Source organism: Electrophorus electricus, chromosome 12, assembly GCF_013358815.1.
Source record: "Electrophorus electricus isolate fEleEle1 chromosome 12, fEleEle1.pri, whole genome shotgun sequence".
NCBI lineage: Eukaryota > Metazoa > Chordata > Actinopteri > Gymnotiformes > Gymnotidae > Electrophorus > Electrophorus electricus.
In genome coordinates, this window is record NC_049546.1 from 8506793 (window position 1) to 8521419 (window position 14627).

At 41.3% G+C, this 14627-nt stretch overlaps 1 protein-coding gene across 5 annotated transcripts in view; it reads right to left on the reverse strand.

Moving 5' to 3' along the window:
• The window catches only part of immp2l (inner mitochondrial membrane peptidase subunit 2), a 60349-nt gene extending 45825 nt beyond the window's left edge, over positions 1–14524 (reverse strand). For 4 of the 5 annotated variants that reach the window (XM_027024561.2, XM_027024559.2, XM_027024560.2 and 1 more), the window contains exons 1-3: positions 14446–14524; positions 12224–12361; positions 10881–10984 (exon numbers count right to left, since the gene is read on the reverse strand). In XM_027024561.2, the coding sequence (XP_026880362.1) occupies positions 10881–10984; positions 12224–12358 (239 nt within the window). In that variant the 5' untranslated portion in view covers positions 12359–12361; positions 14446–14524. Of the gene's footprint in view, positions 1–8518; positions 9193–10880; positions 10985–12223; positions 12362–14445 lie in introns of those variants that run through there. The other variant, XM_027024563.2, reaches the window with a different exon arrangement.
• Positions 14525–14627: the final 103 nt, after the last annotated feature.

Here is a 14627-nt window from a genome sequence, read left to right on the forward strand (position 1 = left end):
AGCCTTCAAACCAGCATGGAGCAAAATGACAGTTTACTCCCTTTAGCCACAAAGGATTTTAAAGTGAAGCTCCTGCTGAAAACCACTGCGGTCATTTCTGTAGACACTCAGAAGAAAAGCACCGTAGATTTTGAGCTTGGCTATACTTTCACTAGCAGTGGGAGATAGCGTGAGTGGGGGGTAAAAACTGATGCCTTTGCATCACACAAACATACATGATATCCAACCTCCAGCAGAGACAACCGAGCAACAATCTATCGCGAGTCTATTCAGCACAATTTTTCCGACCACCTCCTGCTGCCTGGCCCAGATGAGCTCTCAGTGGTGCAACAAAATAAGTTGCCATAAAATCACGCTCCAAACGGATACATGCTTAAACATGAGTCAGTGTGCTGGAGTGAAGAATAATAATAGCTCTCATAGAACATTCTTCCTCAGTTCTCTCTCACTGAACTGCAGTCTGAATCCCATTTATCAATGCTTGCAATGAGCTGCCGATGGAGTCGGAGACATGCAATGCTTGTTTTAATAGCGTAATAACCTTCTATTGCTGCTCCAGTGGCATCTGATTACCAGCAGTGAATCAATGATGACTTATGCAATTCCATTATCTAAAACACACACACACCCTCTAGAAAGGACAACCCTAGTTGTTTCAGTCCTACGCTTCACAAAGTTTTGCACTCATCAGGTTCTGATGGCATAAATGCACAGCAGATGTAAGCCTCTTTGGATGTCATTAGGGCTCCTAATGGCCTTTAGAGAACTCACCTGGACATGTGAACTTAGTATGCACTGAAACTAGCAATATACTAACCATTTCCTCACAATGATCTCCTAGAGCATGGCCAAAGAGAAAATAAGCAAACCATTTGTTTATGAACTGCTGCGTGTGTGCGCGCTCATGTGTGTGTGTGTGTGTGTGTGTGTGTCGTAGGAAACAGCTACTACGAAATGTGGAAACATGAATGACAGCTCTCCGAAAACACACATGAGCACATGGCTGTTCATGGCTCTAAAGCGCATGGAGCACTAGGTGAAGCGCCATGCTATCTGAGATCAGTAGATGCATCGAAAAGGCCTTTTATTCGCAGGCATGTAGGAAATGTGTATACTCCCTCATATTTGGAGCCAATACGGTGTTGAGCCGTAGCACTGGCTGCATGGCACTCAGGCTTTAAGGCCCTGACAGACCATGCCTCACTCAATAGCTGTGTTTTATGATGGCGGTTCATATTGATTTCTGAAGTGAAACCGCAAATTCTAATTACACAAGAACGCATCAGAGGTCTTTAGCCAATAACAATCAGCGACCATAAAAATGAGATGGTTTCAGTGGCCTTGTGTTGTCCACTCACACTGAGCTACACACGTCGATGTTCCTGGCACCGGGCCACTCAACGCAGGCGGCTTGAGAAAGGATCAAACACTGCCTCCATTTGCTAAGCAGCAGAAACTGCAGAATTGACCAGGACAAACCTGCACAGTCAGTCGGCACTCCCAGCCATTTCCCTTTACGCCGTTTGCATAAGTCCAACACTCATTTTTCTCCTTCTCCTGCGGCTCCTCCGAGCGACAGCTTCCCCTGGGCAAAGCAGCATGATGCTCGCCATTCTGCCACAGCTAGAATGGTCAAGGGAGGAAAAAGGGCAGTAAACTGCTGTTGTGTAACTTCCCTGGGCCACGAACGGTAGACTACCAGTACGTGAAAAAGTGCTGGACTGACGAGTGGCATACAGCAACACCTGAGTGCGGGACGCCAACAATTATCGAGAATTTGTCTGAAGAGCTAATGAAGGCAAAATTCCAAGCATTTTAGGTTCCTCTGATTATTTTCCTGTATGCTTCCCTGGGAAGCTTTATTTCTGGCCTCTGTGATTATCACCAAAACTAATAAATGCAATTATTCTGCACGATGTTTGTCATGTTACCTGCTGTAACATCATTAATACGTAGCTCTGAAAGAAATAATATGATTAAAAACATAACAGCACACTCTTGGCAAGCTGTGCGAACATCTGTGACATTGGCATAAACTGAGGTGTTGAGCTCTACCTGACCCGAGTTTATTCTGTAGTGAACCTACTATTAAAATTCTGGTGAGTTTTAGAATGTTTACTTAAGAGGTAATGTTGCTTATTCACCTTTGCGAATAATTACACAGATCAAACCTGTTTTTAATAACATGAAATTAATTGTGAAGTTCTATTAGGACCTAATATAGTCTGTATGAAATTAGGTGGAGATTGAACTGCCAGTGCTGAAATGAGATATTTAATCAAAATTCATCACTCAAGTCCCACAACAGTTATTTTGAAGAAGGCTAAAGACAGCTTCACAGGAGACAAGAGGCAGATTAGAGGGAGGAAAATATGGCAAAAGAAAGGAAAATACTCCTGGAATTTGTGTCTGCAGGCCACGCCAACTTAACTTGCATAGTGACTGGCATAAGATATCTATCTTTCTAACACATATTGGCTAACTAACACCACATAGTTAACCTAAAATAATGACACTCAAAATCACAATTGTTTGTTCCAAAACTGCCATCAATTTACCGCCTCCATATTTCATCGGGTTTTTTTTGGCTCATTTTAGACAGCTTGGAACACACAAAGCTTATTTGCACACTAGGATGTCCTGCAATAGACCTGAAATGTTGATGGGGCCTGAACGGCTGGTGTCAACAGCTGGACAGCAGCAGGAATCCTGGAGCACTGGGGTCTTGTGGGAAGGCCAACGTATGATTGGACAAAACCCCAAAGAATGCTGCAGTAAACTGCACAATGAGCAGTGCCACTGCACACTACTTGAATGCAAAATTCAGCCTGATTGATTACTTGGCAGAAAACATTCTTTGCTTTGTGCTTCTATGCACAAGAAATGTGAGAAATGTGATTGTGGCTGGCACAGGGATTTATCTTTCTGAGAGAACGTGTGGTGTTGGCGTGATCTTTACCCGCCAATAGAAAGAGAACCTGAGGCCAAAATTAACCCCAGTGTAATTTAAATTGTAACTAAGTGAATTTATTCAAAACTGGTTGTAAGCCTAATATCAGCTAATCTTCACTTTCTGCTGCAGAATGAGTTGTCAGAAGGAGCAAGGAAGCAAAAGCGAACAGCCACCAGAAATCCTGCTGCAGGAACGAGGTGGACAGTCTTGCCTCCCCTCAACAGGTTACCTTAGCAACAGCATGATGGTTCAGACTGACTGCCCAACCACATACAGCATGAGGAAAAGTGTACTTATAAGCTTAGGGCAGCGTTTGACAGCTTCAACACAAACTGTACATTATAGGCTCTAAACATCAAGTGAGAGCCCACAGAAGAAATATTTGATTTATTTGTTTGATAATTTTTTTTCCTCCATTGTATTTCAACCAAATGTCACATTATCTGCTGTCCAGAGTAATATGTTATATCTATTTACACTCCCCATAGGTTTTTTTAACATCTAAAACTGGTAAAGATTACTAATGCATTCCACGCTCATGCTTCCTGAACACTGTGAAGAAATAGTTCACAAAAACAAAAAGGTGGAAAAAAATCCTGACACTGCAGGATTGTGGGAGATGAGAAACGTGCTCACGATGTTGTGGCTCATTTTCCAGTAACGAGCCACGTTTGGAAATAGGGTAAAGCTACCCAGGGTGTGCCTTTATCATTGCCTCAGGGATCCTGAGTTAGCATGGTGTGTACTGCTGTGTACGCATATGACACAGCCAACAGCAGACTCCTCTCATCCACAAGGCTTTGCTTATGTCATGCACTTTGCAACGTTTTGGTTTAAAGATGCATGCAAATGGGACACACGCTCGCCTGAAAGCGAAGTGGCTTGTCTCGTGGACTAGGTTATTCCAAGAGCTTCAGCTTTTACAAAGAACTCCCTCTCTCTCCTCTCTGCTGTTCTTCTTCCTCCCTCATTCCCCTCCCCCGTTCTTCTCTCTCCCCTCCCTTGTTCTTCTCTCTCATTCGGTCCCCCCCCCCTTTTTCAGTCATTCACTATAAAGAAAAGCTCACGGTCTGCTAGCGTCCTAGACGAGCTTTAATTTGTTGTGAAGTCGTCTAAAAGCCCCACACCAACAAAACAAGAGCAGAGCAGCTGAGTGGAGCTAGCCCTGGAAGAGCCCACTCAAGCATTACTCATACTGTTAACACATGCAACAGCAGAACATCCAACACTAAAAAAAAAAAAAAAAAAAGTTTATACATGCTAGGTGATGAGACCCTGCATCTTAAATTCCATTTTGCCCTATATGATAAACAACCCCATTAAGGACTACGGAGGAACAGGTCCTATTTAAATATGAGATGGTATAATGTTAATAGTAATTCTCATTTTCCACTCTGCCTGCTGGTACAAGAGAGTGCCAAGGAAGCCTCTTTGATGTCAGTCCAACTGCATAGCTCATGAGACAGAGAGTAATATCTTCTCCAAACAGAAGAAAAAAAAAAAAAACACACCCATTGGCATACACAATAGAAAATTACAGTTATATATAAATTTGGATTCCTTTACAGGCAAGCCTACCACATGTCTACAACCTGCAGAGGTAGGAGTAGAAGCAGAAAAAACAGAAAAAGGTTTGCGCTGGTGTTTAATTCACATCTGCTAAAAGTCGGCGAGATGGAAATGGTGCTCGTTCTCCTCACTTCTGAGGCTCCTCTCTTCTTTTGTGCTTTTCATAACTCAAGCTGACAGGCACAGGGGCATTACAGGGGTGAGCGCTCAAGAATTACTCCCTGCTGTTTCAGGAAATGGAGCACAGCTTTTGTAGGGACTCGCTCCACTTTTGGAGAACCAAGTTAAACATGACGTGACACTCAGAAAATCTGAGAGGGTCATCCATCATGCGTGGATACATGGGCTGGAGGCCTCTCTGAAAGAGTGGTTCAAGAAACAACTTGATCTATAGCTTTCTTCATTTTTAGAGGCTAAAAAAATTTATGATACGACAGACTAAGCAAAGTCGTTACATACTGTCAAAAGGTATACTTAAAAACATACATGAAACTGTCCTTGCAGGTATTAAGCAAGGTAATTACAAATCATGTTTTTTGCATATGAGCATGCTACTTTGAATGCTAAGGACTTGTCTTTAAAAATATCAGAAGGATGACCCTTTTAAGATTTAATTGGTGTGACCATGAGATAAAATTTTTATAGAAGATGAATTCCAGAGCTCAGTGTACGAATTACATGCCTCACGGATATCAAAATTAAGAATAATCCCATTTAGGATTATGATTATGATAATTATGCAAATTAAGTATGTCCAATCCAAACCATGCCAATGTCTGAGTGGCTGCACTGATTATGCAGATTATGTATACCCAGTCTGAACCATGCCAATGTCTGAGTGGCTGCACTGATTATGCAGATTATGTATACCCAGTCTGAAGAAGAAGTCAAAGTGAAAGCACAACTTTCTCAGCACCAAAGCCTCCCTGACCCAGTCCCATATCCCACGGCTTCCAATCCAGCTTCAAGCAGGATGGGAGAAAGGGATCATTTTAAAAACTTACCATTCAATGCAATCTGGCAGGCTTCAAATCCTTTTGTGTGCACACAAAAGAGCAGCTAATGGCACAATCACAGAGATCGAGAAGTCAAAGCATCAAAAACATGGACAGGATAAAATGGAGCAATTTGTTGCTTTCAACACATGCATTGGAGCATCAGGAGTAGGCTTTCCAGAGGAGTCTGGTGCTGTGAAATACTGCTGCAGAATAAAATGCTGCCCATCATATAGAAAGCAGCTGTTTTGCAGTTTATATACACTGCAGTGACTAAATGATGCATCTAATTGTCCCTACACGTTTGGGGACCCATATTACCATAGATCATTTTTGTTGGTCATCTCCACCCATTTGAGGACAAGATATGTGGAATTCAGCAAATGACACCATCCAACTCTTCCCCCCCCCCCCCCCCCCCCAGAGAGATTGCCAGGCCATAGCCATAGCCCCACACACACACACACACACACACACACACACACACACACACACACACACACACCTGAGCCGAGCGGACCTTCTGCATAGGAGAGATTGTCAGCTCAAATTCCTCAAAACACCTCGGAGGCTTTAGAGCCTCTCCATTTCACTACCGCCCAATACTAACCCAGAAATGCCACACTTGTGGCTGGACCTCTTTGGGCTGCATGAAAGCTTCACAGCATGGGCCACCCCGAATCCGGCTGCAGTGTACAAGGCTAATTACACACAACTCAATTCAACCAGAGTAAGATCCGGTTTTCTGGCCTGGGCACATCAAAGCGGACCAAAGGAGGGAAAAAAAAAAGATGCGAAGGGGGGGAAAATTGTCAAAGCATGCTGCGATTTTATGAATATTCATGGTGCCATCACGGGATGGGAAGCTTTCCCATCATGACTTCTCGTTAAGGCGTAACATGTTGACAAAATACAAGCAGCTGCGAAGAGGAAAAAGCATCTTATCGCTTCAACATCTGTGGCACCGATTTACGATCAAGGGCGTAAAGTGTCTTCTCTGTGGAGAGCACGGCAGTGTGTAGGATTTGGGCGTTCTGTTGGCCTACAGCAAGTGACTGGATTCCACAGGAGCGCGTTGGTTTTGTAATGATCTGTGTACTGAGAACATGACAAAATGCAGATAGGGAAAGGACAGTGTGTGCTCAGCTTCTAAAACAGTCCCATCAGAGGATTCAACTCTCGTGTCTTAATGAGGGCCACTGTAAATAAGAGATTACCCTGTGGATTGGAAGATTCGCAAGGACAATTTGCATTTAAAATGAGCTATAATTATATACCAGAGTCTACATTCTGAAGGATACCAGTGGTAGGATAAAAGGGAAACATCTCAGAGTCAAATCTTACAATTTTACATTGATTCAGTTGGTTGCAGAGAAGAAAACACTATCTTGGGAATTCAAAAGGTTTTTGAAGACCTGGATATAGTTTCTTCATGTTTAGGAAGTAGTGCATTACTGGCAAACGTACTGCCTCCCTTTGGTGGTAAAGTTAATGACAAAGATCTAGTTTGGTTAATTTATTTAAATAGACCAAATACATTTTGTAAATGTGATGAGTTTTAGTCATAACCATACTTTTGCTCCTATTACTTTATAAACAAAGTTAGAACTGTGTTAGCAATTCTGCAGATACAGCGCACTTCATATGTTACAGTGGATATATAGCTTCTAAGAGCGGTGCAGTTTGGATACTGGATGAACTGTGTAGGAGTCTTGACCCTTTTTATTCACAGTGTTTCCGTATTAGGGGACCTGGAGTCAACTAATCAGACAATGAGCATTCTGTCATCGGTTCATACACAAGAGGGCAAGCGAAAGGTCTAGAGTTGTATTTGCATTTGCAGATTGGCGCTGTTATCCCTCAACATGAGAACAAGTGTCAATGGCAGTAAGGCAGGGAATCATTATGAGATTACACAAGACAACTAGGCAAGTCTAGCCTCACCAGAAGCAAGTGTGTACAGTACGACATCAAGTGCCTGAAAATCTCCAATGAGCATTGAATTTGAGTCTCTCCAGTGTTTTATTGCCAAGCAAAATGTCTCAGCTCCCAGGAGTCTCCCGGATTCCCTCCAAATCGCAAACATCCTTCATCACAAATCAGCAAGTTAGAATTTTAGCATAAACCATATCCACTAGTTAACATTAATGAAGATCATTCTTGGATATAATCCAAGTGTAACTAGTATAACTACTTACCTAATTAGGTGAATAATGATTATTCCTCATTAACAATGTGTTTATTGCTGTCTGAGTACCTCAAGGCACTTGATTATCAGTAATCCTGCAATTACTGATGTATTTTCTCTGACAGGGTTCTATCTTAACGGTATCCTTGGATTCTAGCCTAACTTACTAGCATACTTCCATGAACACAACGAAGCACTTTTGATTGCTGATCTGAACAAGAGCAACTGCTGTAAATGTAAAAAGTACATTGTCTTCACTGCTAACCACTGAACAGATGTGCAGACACCACTCACCCATGTGCATTTCAACAATGGGACAGTCAGTCAGCAAAAAATGGCTCTTATAGCCTAGCAAGCTAAGCAGTCCAGCAAAAATTACCGTAATTCTACTAAAACATGCAGTCTGTCAATCAGCTCAGTGAATCAATTGATTGATACATTGCAAATAAGCAAGAGCACACTGGATATCTTAGCAGCAGCAAATAATCTGGTCAACAGTAGTGGATTATGACTGCAAAATACTTTAAGACTTTCAGGAAAACTGCTGAACAGATCCAGGATGGAGGTACAGCCTCAAGACCATATAACACTTTGAACTTTATTAAAAAAAAAATAATAATAATAATAAAAAAAAAAAACAGCTTCTGGAGCTCTGGGATGGAAGTCTTATTGACTGATGACAGATGATAGATGAGAAGTCATAGTGCATAAGATGAACTTGTCCCAGAGTGAGGAAAAGGGGGGGTGGGGGGGACAACCAGTCATTAGATGCATAATAGCTCATGTATGGAACATGGTAACATGGGAAAGCATAGATGCCAACGGCTCACTGCGCTGAAGCCTGAAGTACATATATGCATCTTAACTGCTCACATTCAACTAAATGCCTCAAAACTGGTCAGTGCTTCACCTTCGAGCAGGACAGTGACCCGAAGTACAATACAGTCGTTAGCATACAGAATCAACATGCAGTTGAGAAAATATGACAAGACAGTACAACTGTACAAAAGCTAAATTAGAATTTTTTTTTTTTTTCTTGGTGTACTTCAAAGATGCATTTGAAAGAGTGCCCAGAACTGTTCAATTGGGGGAAAAAGATTGAATTATGTCTCCTTTAAGTAAAATTGTCATTTTATGCTTGGTTAGAACACAGTTGCCATCTACGAGGTCTGCCTGAAGTCTGTGACTCATAGATATCAACAGACATTGTGTATGTTCCCGGCTGCTGGCTCTGCAAGCCTCTTCGTTCCCGCTTGTTCAGTTCCTGCCCGTTTCAGGAGCCTCGTGCCTTCCGTCTTCAGTACGTACAACACATGTTCAGCTTGGCTGGTCAGCTACAGCCCACTTTTTTGGCCCTGAAAAACTCCAGTCATTTTAACTGCTCTTGATGACTGTGCCAAGGCGGGCAGGGCAGACACCATGCAGTGGAGAAGAGTAGAAGTATTTATTAAAATGGGCCAGATCAGTTGCGCCATGTGACGTCACATCTAGGAGCAAACCCAAACAGCTTGAAGAGTCATATGCGCTCCATATAAAGAAATACATCTCACCATTTCATGTTTCGCAGTTTCTTGCCTGGTGGCACAATGACAAATCTCAAAAGTGAACTGGCAAGAAAAATGCAGTTTTGTTTACTCTGTCTTGTTTAAAAAAAAAGAGCCTGCGATTCCCGTATTTTTAACCCAATACAAAGGCCCTTGAATGTAAAGCTAACCTTCTGTAGTTTAAGACAAATAGTCAACAATTCACTTTACTTAAATGCATCAGAGCATAAAACCGAAGCATAAAAGTCACTGTCCTAATTACTTTCAAGCTACACATTATGTCATTTCCCCCCTGAAAACATCAAACATCATCCACTTCCTAAATATAGTGTAATATCTTCAGTAATCTAATTCTGAAAAGATAGACTGTATTAGCTTAATACAAAAAGTGCAGCACTCCAACAAAACACCAGAGAGAAGCACAGTCTTACATAGGTCTTTGCAGGGCCTCCAACACCATTCAAAAACACCCAGTCCAGGTGTCTAGAGGTATTAGCATTTTAGATCCTAGTTTTAGCAGAATGCCTAGCTTTCCTGAAATAGTTCCACATAATGGATGATCAATCTTATGGCAGAACATCCCCCTGCAGGGGAAGACTGCCATCTTTGGGTTGAGACAGGTCTTGAGCTCTCCTTCTGACCAGTTGTTATAGAAAGACCGAAACACACACAAATTGGTCAAAAGAAAAGACATTTGGCAAGTAATAGAGGGAAGTCTATTACTTCACAAGTCTCTATGCTTCAGAGAGTTTGCATGTGACAATGCACGACATCTGGCTAAACAAACAACAATGGACCATAGACTATCAGTGACGAAGCCTTAGTACATGAAAGGAAAAAAACTAATATGCTAAACATTGTACAATTTAAAACAAATCTCTTTTCACTCTGCTGAAACTTAGCCAGCAAAAGACATTAGAGGAAAATGACCATGTTTTTAGTGGCACAACAAAAGGAGAAAAGCCCCAGGCCACAGTTGCTCCCACTTGATCAATGAGGACTTTTACAAAGCAAACATTTGTCACTCTCCCTTGTTGCTTTAGACCAGAGCACAGCTCTATAACCATTCACAGTAACAGCAGAACTGCCAGAGACATAGCAGAACTACATCGACAGACTGAGCTTGAACAGCAGAATGAGGTAGAGCAGACATCAGCTTGCCTGTCAGCTTGGTACAGCGAGCATATAGCTCCCAAACAGAGTTGCTTGCACATGCCGTGGACACCTCACATCACAGTTAAAGAAAAAAGAAGTAAACTGGAAAAATATATGGAATGGCATAATTAGGACTATATTTAGTGCAATGGATAGAGAAGTTCAAAAAAGTTCTTGCATTAGCATAATACAGACGTCTAAAAGCAAGACATCTCCTACAGGTTCATAAACGTTAAAAAATTAAAATTAAAAAAAAAAAAAAAAAAAAAAAAAAAAAAACCTGAAGAGGCACATGGAACTGCAAGTCAAGGTGAAGTTTGGCTCAAAAAACAAAAAAAACACTTAAGCATGTTGGAGACAGCAGAAACCTGGCCTCAGAATTCCTCCCTGGCAAGGTGTGTCTAATGCAATAAACTGTTTCTAACCGCACTCTCTCGCTGGTGAGGCATGCTGTCAGTTCAATCCGTGCTACTTACACAACTGACACGATATCCCCGCGCCGCACCTCGAAGTTCCTCACACTCCAGCGGTTGAGAAGCACAATGTCGAATGTGTCTGCTCCCTCTGGGTTCAGCGAAGGCTGGTGGGGAAAGGTAAACATGGATTTCACTGCACGCTTTGTACTGCTCTACGCTCTGCCGGCCTGGAGACGGCCTGAGACACGGCAGAGACAGAGGGATCACTGAGGAGACGCGGTATCTGCCATCACGCAGCCACTGGTGCCTCACAGAACAGGCAAATCCTCGCAGCTCATTTAGCAGGTATTTCTCCAAGACTTGAAGCCACACAAGCAACAGCAATGGCTGGCTGTTTATTAGCTCAGATCAGGGAGTGTGTGCACTGTGGTTATGTTGTTATTTGAAAAACTTGTTATTCAATGCTGGCTTGCCTGCATAATGTGACCACAGAATTTTAAAAAGCAGCAAAGGTTTGAATTTCTCGTGCATTCCTGCAGAACAAAATTGTCTTAAGGATTCTAGCAGTTCTACAGAAATCAACAAGGCATGCATACTAATAGTAATCTAATCAGAATAAAAAAAAAAAAAAACAGAACCAGAAATCAGATAGAACAAATTGAATACTTCTACAAGAAAAAAATGCCAGTTTGTTTCATTAAGTGACAGCATATCAAAAGACTCTCAAGCGTGTAAGCAGACTGATATGACACACAGGCATCTGATGAATCATTAAGCCAGATCTCTGTAAGTCATTTCATGCTTGCTGAGATAATTGACAGAATACCTCTTATCTGTCTTTCTAAAATAAATATCCTGACGAGATCTTCCAACTGGGAAATTTATCCGTCACAGATGGTTGCACATCATTTTTATTCAGACATACTCTCCCATACTGGTGTCAAAATCTTCCAACTGGTGTCACCTTTCAATACTGCTCAGAGAGTTCTCTTTTTAAAAAAATATTATTTCAATTACTGGGTAAATATGCAGGAAAGAGCAAACAGCAAGTGAGATTATTTAAAACAAATGCGTGAACTTTAAAAAGAAAATGCAGGAAAGAATTAAAAGGGAAGGGTTTGTCAAAAGCATTCATCAAATGATTAGTTTAAATTTAAACACTTACAATCAAAATGTAAGTAATTTATAAAATAAATAAAAAACATTTATTCTCTATTCTTATTGTTATTTTCTGGTGCTTGTGTCAGGCATGGCACATATGCTGACATCAGCACCCAGGTCTTCATGGAATTTTTGACTGAATCCAGGCTAACTCAACTAAAATGCTGTGCAGGTATTGGTTTCCTGTTTGTCAGGTGTTTCAGGGGATGAGAGCTAGCTCAGCGTATTAAAGAGAATCCCACCTGCATTGAGCTTCCATCCACCCGCGCCACATAGGCAAGCCGATCCAGCACAGTGACTGTCACAGGAACTGCTACAAAAAAGCCACTCATGAACGCTCTGAAATACCGCCGGCCAAAACCTGCTTTCTGAGCCATTACCTGAAAAGAGAGGGTCATTCACTATGACTGCGCACACAACACTCATGCACAAGAGTCTTATTTATTCAAGTACACATGCTGCAAGACTGTGACTAAGTTTCTGACATGAATACATTTTGACTAAAATAGCAACTACTGTTTATATAGTATTTACATAAATAAAACTATTTTATTTCAAAACATGAATATGGTATAATTTTACACATTTTACTGTACGTTGCTCGGAAGGAACAGCTGAATGCTAGTTACAGAAATGAACATTGCCTGCCAGTGATAATTCTTAACAGCACACTGGATGGGTATTGTTCAGGTATTGTTTCAAGTATGGTTCTAGTACACCATCGATGCATAATGATCACAAACAGATAACTCAGGGGACGGTCACGGAAGGTCTCCAAACATACTCTCAATAAGAAAGAACAATCTGTGGCATTTTGGAAAAGGTCATTCCATCTCAAATCAGTGTGGCTGAACAATGCGCGCCACAGATCCTGGAGCCACAGCATAAGACACCAACACTATTTTGCATCGGACACTTTGATGAGGCGAATTACGCATCATTACATAGCTTTCTATGAAAACTTCCGTCTTTTACAAGTGCAATCAATGGAACAGGTGAGGGGTAGCACTAACCTTTGCTAAATTAGTTGTAGTAAAATATGGGTAATCTGCAAAGTACCATCTGTCAGGGTGTTTTAAACATAATCCTTTTTTCAGAGCCTACTGTGAAATACATCCACTTTCCCTAGAGCAGCATGGCAGACTTTTGTTATTGCTAGGATGCTATTTTTGTAAATCTTTCCATGGTAATTAAACCATGCCACTACGTGCCCACATCCTGAGAGTGGTGGATTACTGGACAAACGCCCAAGTCACATGCTACCAGTCCCACTTGGATGCGCCACATTACCCAGGATTCTATGTGATTTATACTTTATCATCGTTAATGTGAGGACAACATTAAGCTCGGCCTACTATTGAAATGTGTGTTAGTTATCGCAATTAAATTTGTTTTTAACATCTCATAAAATTGATTTTGACACGAATTCATTACTTATTCAGTATACATGTTATTAAAGAGCATAAATAATTACCAGAGCTGAGAGAATGACATTTTCGTAAAGGGGCGGTGCGCGCAAGTTGCCGAAAACCCACGTATCACGTAGCTCCTTCTGCAGAAGATCTTGGTAAATTCTTGCCACCGTATTGCTTCATGTGAATTGGCGCATGGTGCTATTACATGTCAAATGTAAACGTCTTTTTCACAATTTAATCTTAGGATTAGTTGCTGCTCAGACAGTTAAACATTAACTATAAGTGACCTGCAGCAACTGATATACATTTGCTAAATTTGATATAAAAGGTAGTTTCGACAGCCCCGCATCAACTCGATTAGCCATCACAGCAGATGTTACAACTACTGCTGTGTGTGAAGCAAGAATTGTAGCAGTAGACATTAAAAGTTCAATATCTTGCATAAACTGTTCAATTCTTTTGTAGTTTTACATCTTTGATTTGCATTCAGTTGTGTTCAGAGAGCGTTGGCATACAAGGCTGGTAGGTTACGCTTATAAATGAGAGCGAAAGAACAATCCGCCTATATTTTACTTTTATGTGCAGATGAAGCCTGTAGTCGTGTCACAAACCTGCCAAATGGTAGTTGCTTGTGTGCACAACCATTTTCATAGAAGGCTATTATCGCAAATAATACTACGGTGTTCCCATAGAGTATCACCTAAGGGAGGTTAACCTGGATAAATACCATAGGACTAGCTAAGATGTATGCCTCTTTCTTAGCCACGAGGGTACACCTTTTAATAACTCTTTAGGAAGTGCGAAAAGTGAATACCGCCATCCAAGGCTTGAACAGTATCTGGTTAGCGAGCTAGCTAGTGTGCTTTGCTCACATTCCCTAGCATGCTAAGTATAGTGGCTAGCTAGCTAACTAGTTCATTTGTAGGAGCACTAACGTGCGCCCCATAAAAAAGACAAAATGTCAGAATATTATCTATATCATGTTGATAGGTTTAATGACATTTCATATTTGAACTTCAATGATAGCAGCCTTGATCCATTTCACTCACCTATGATGTGATGTGCATGTTGCGTGTCGCTCTTTTGCTTACGAAAACCGCTCAAAATACAGTTGTCCCCAGTGTCCTTAAGCACGCCGGTTTTACACAGCTCGGTCAAATTCCAAATCAGAATGGCATTTTTAGCGGTTAGTGGCCTAAATATCACAAGACTGTTTTATTAAAGATGAACC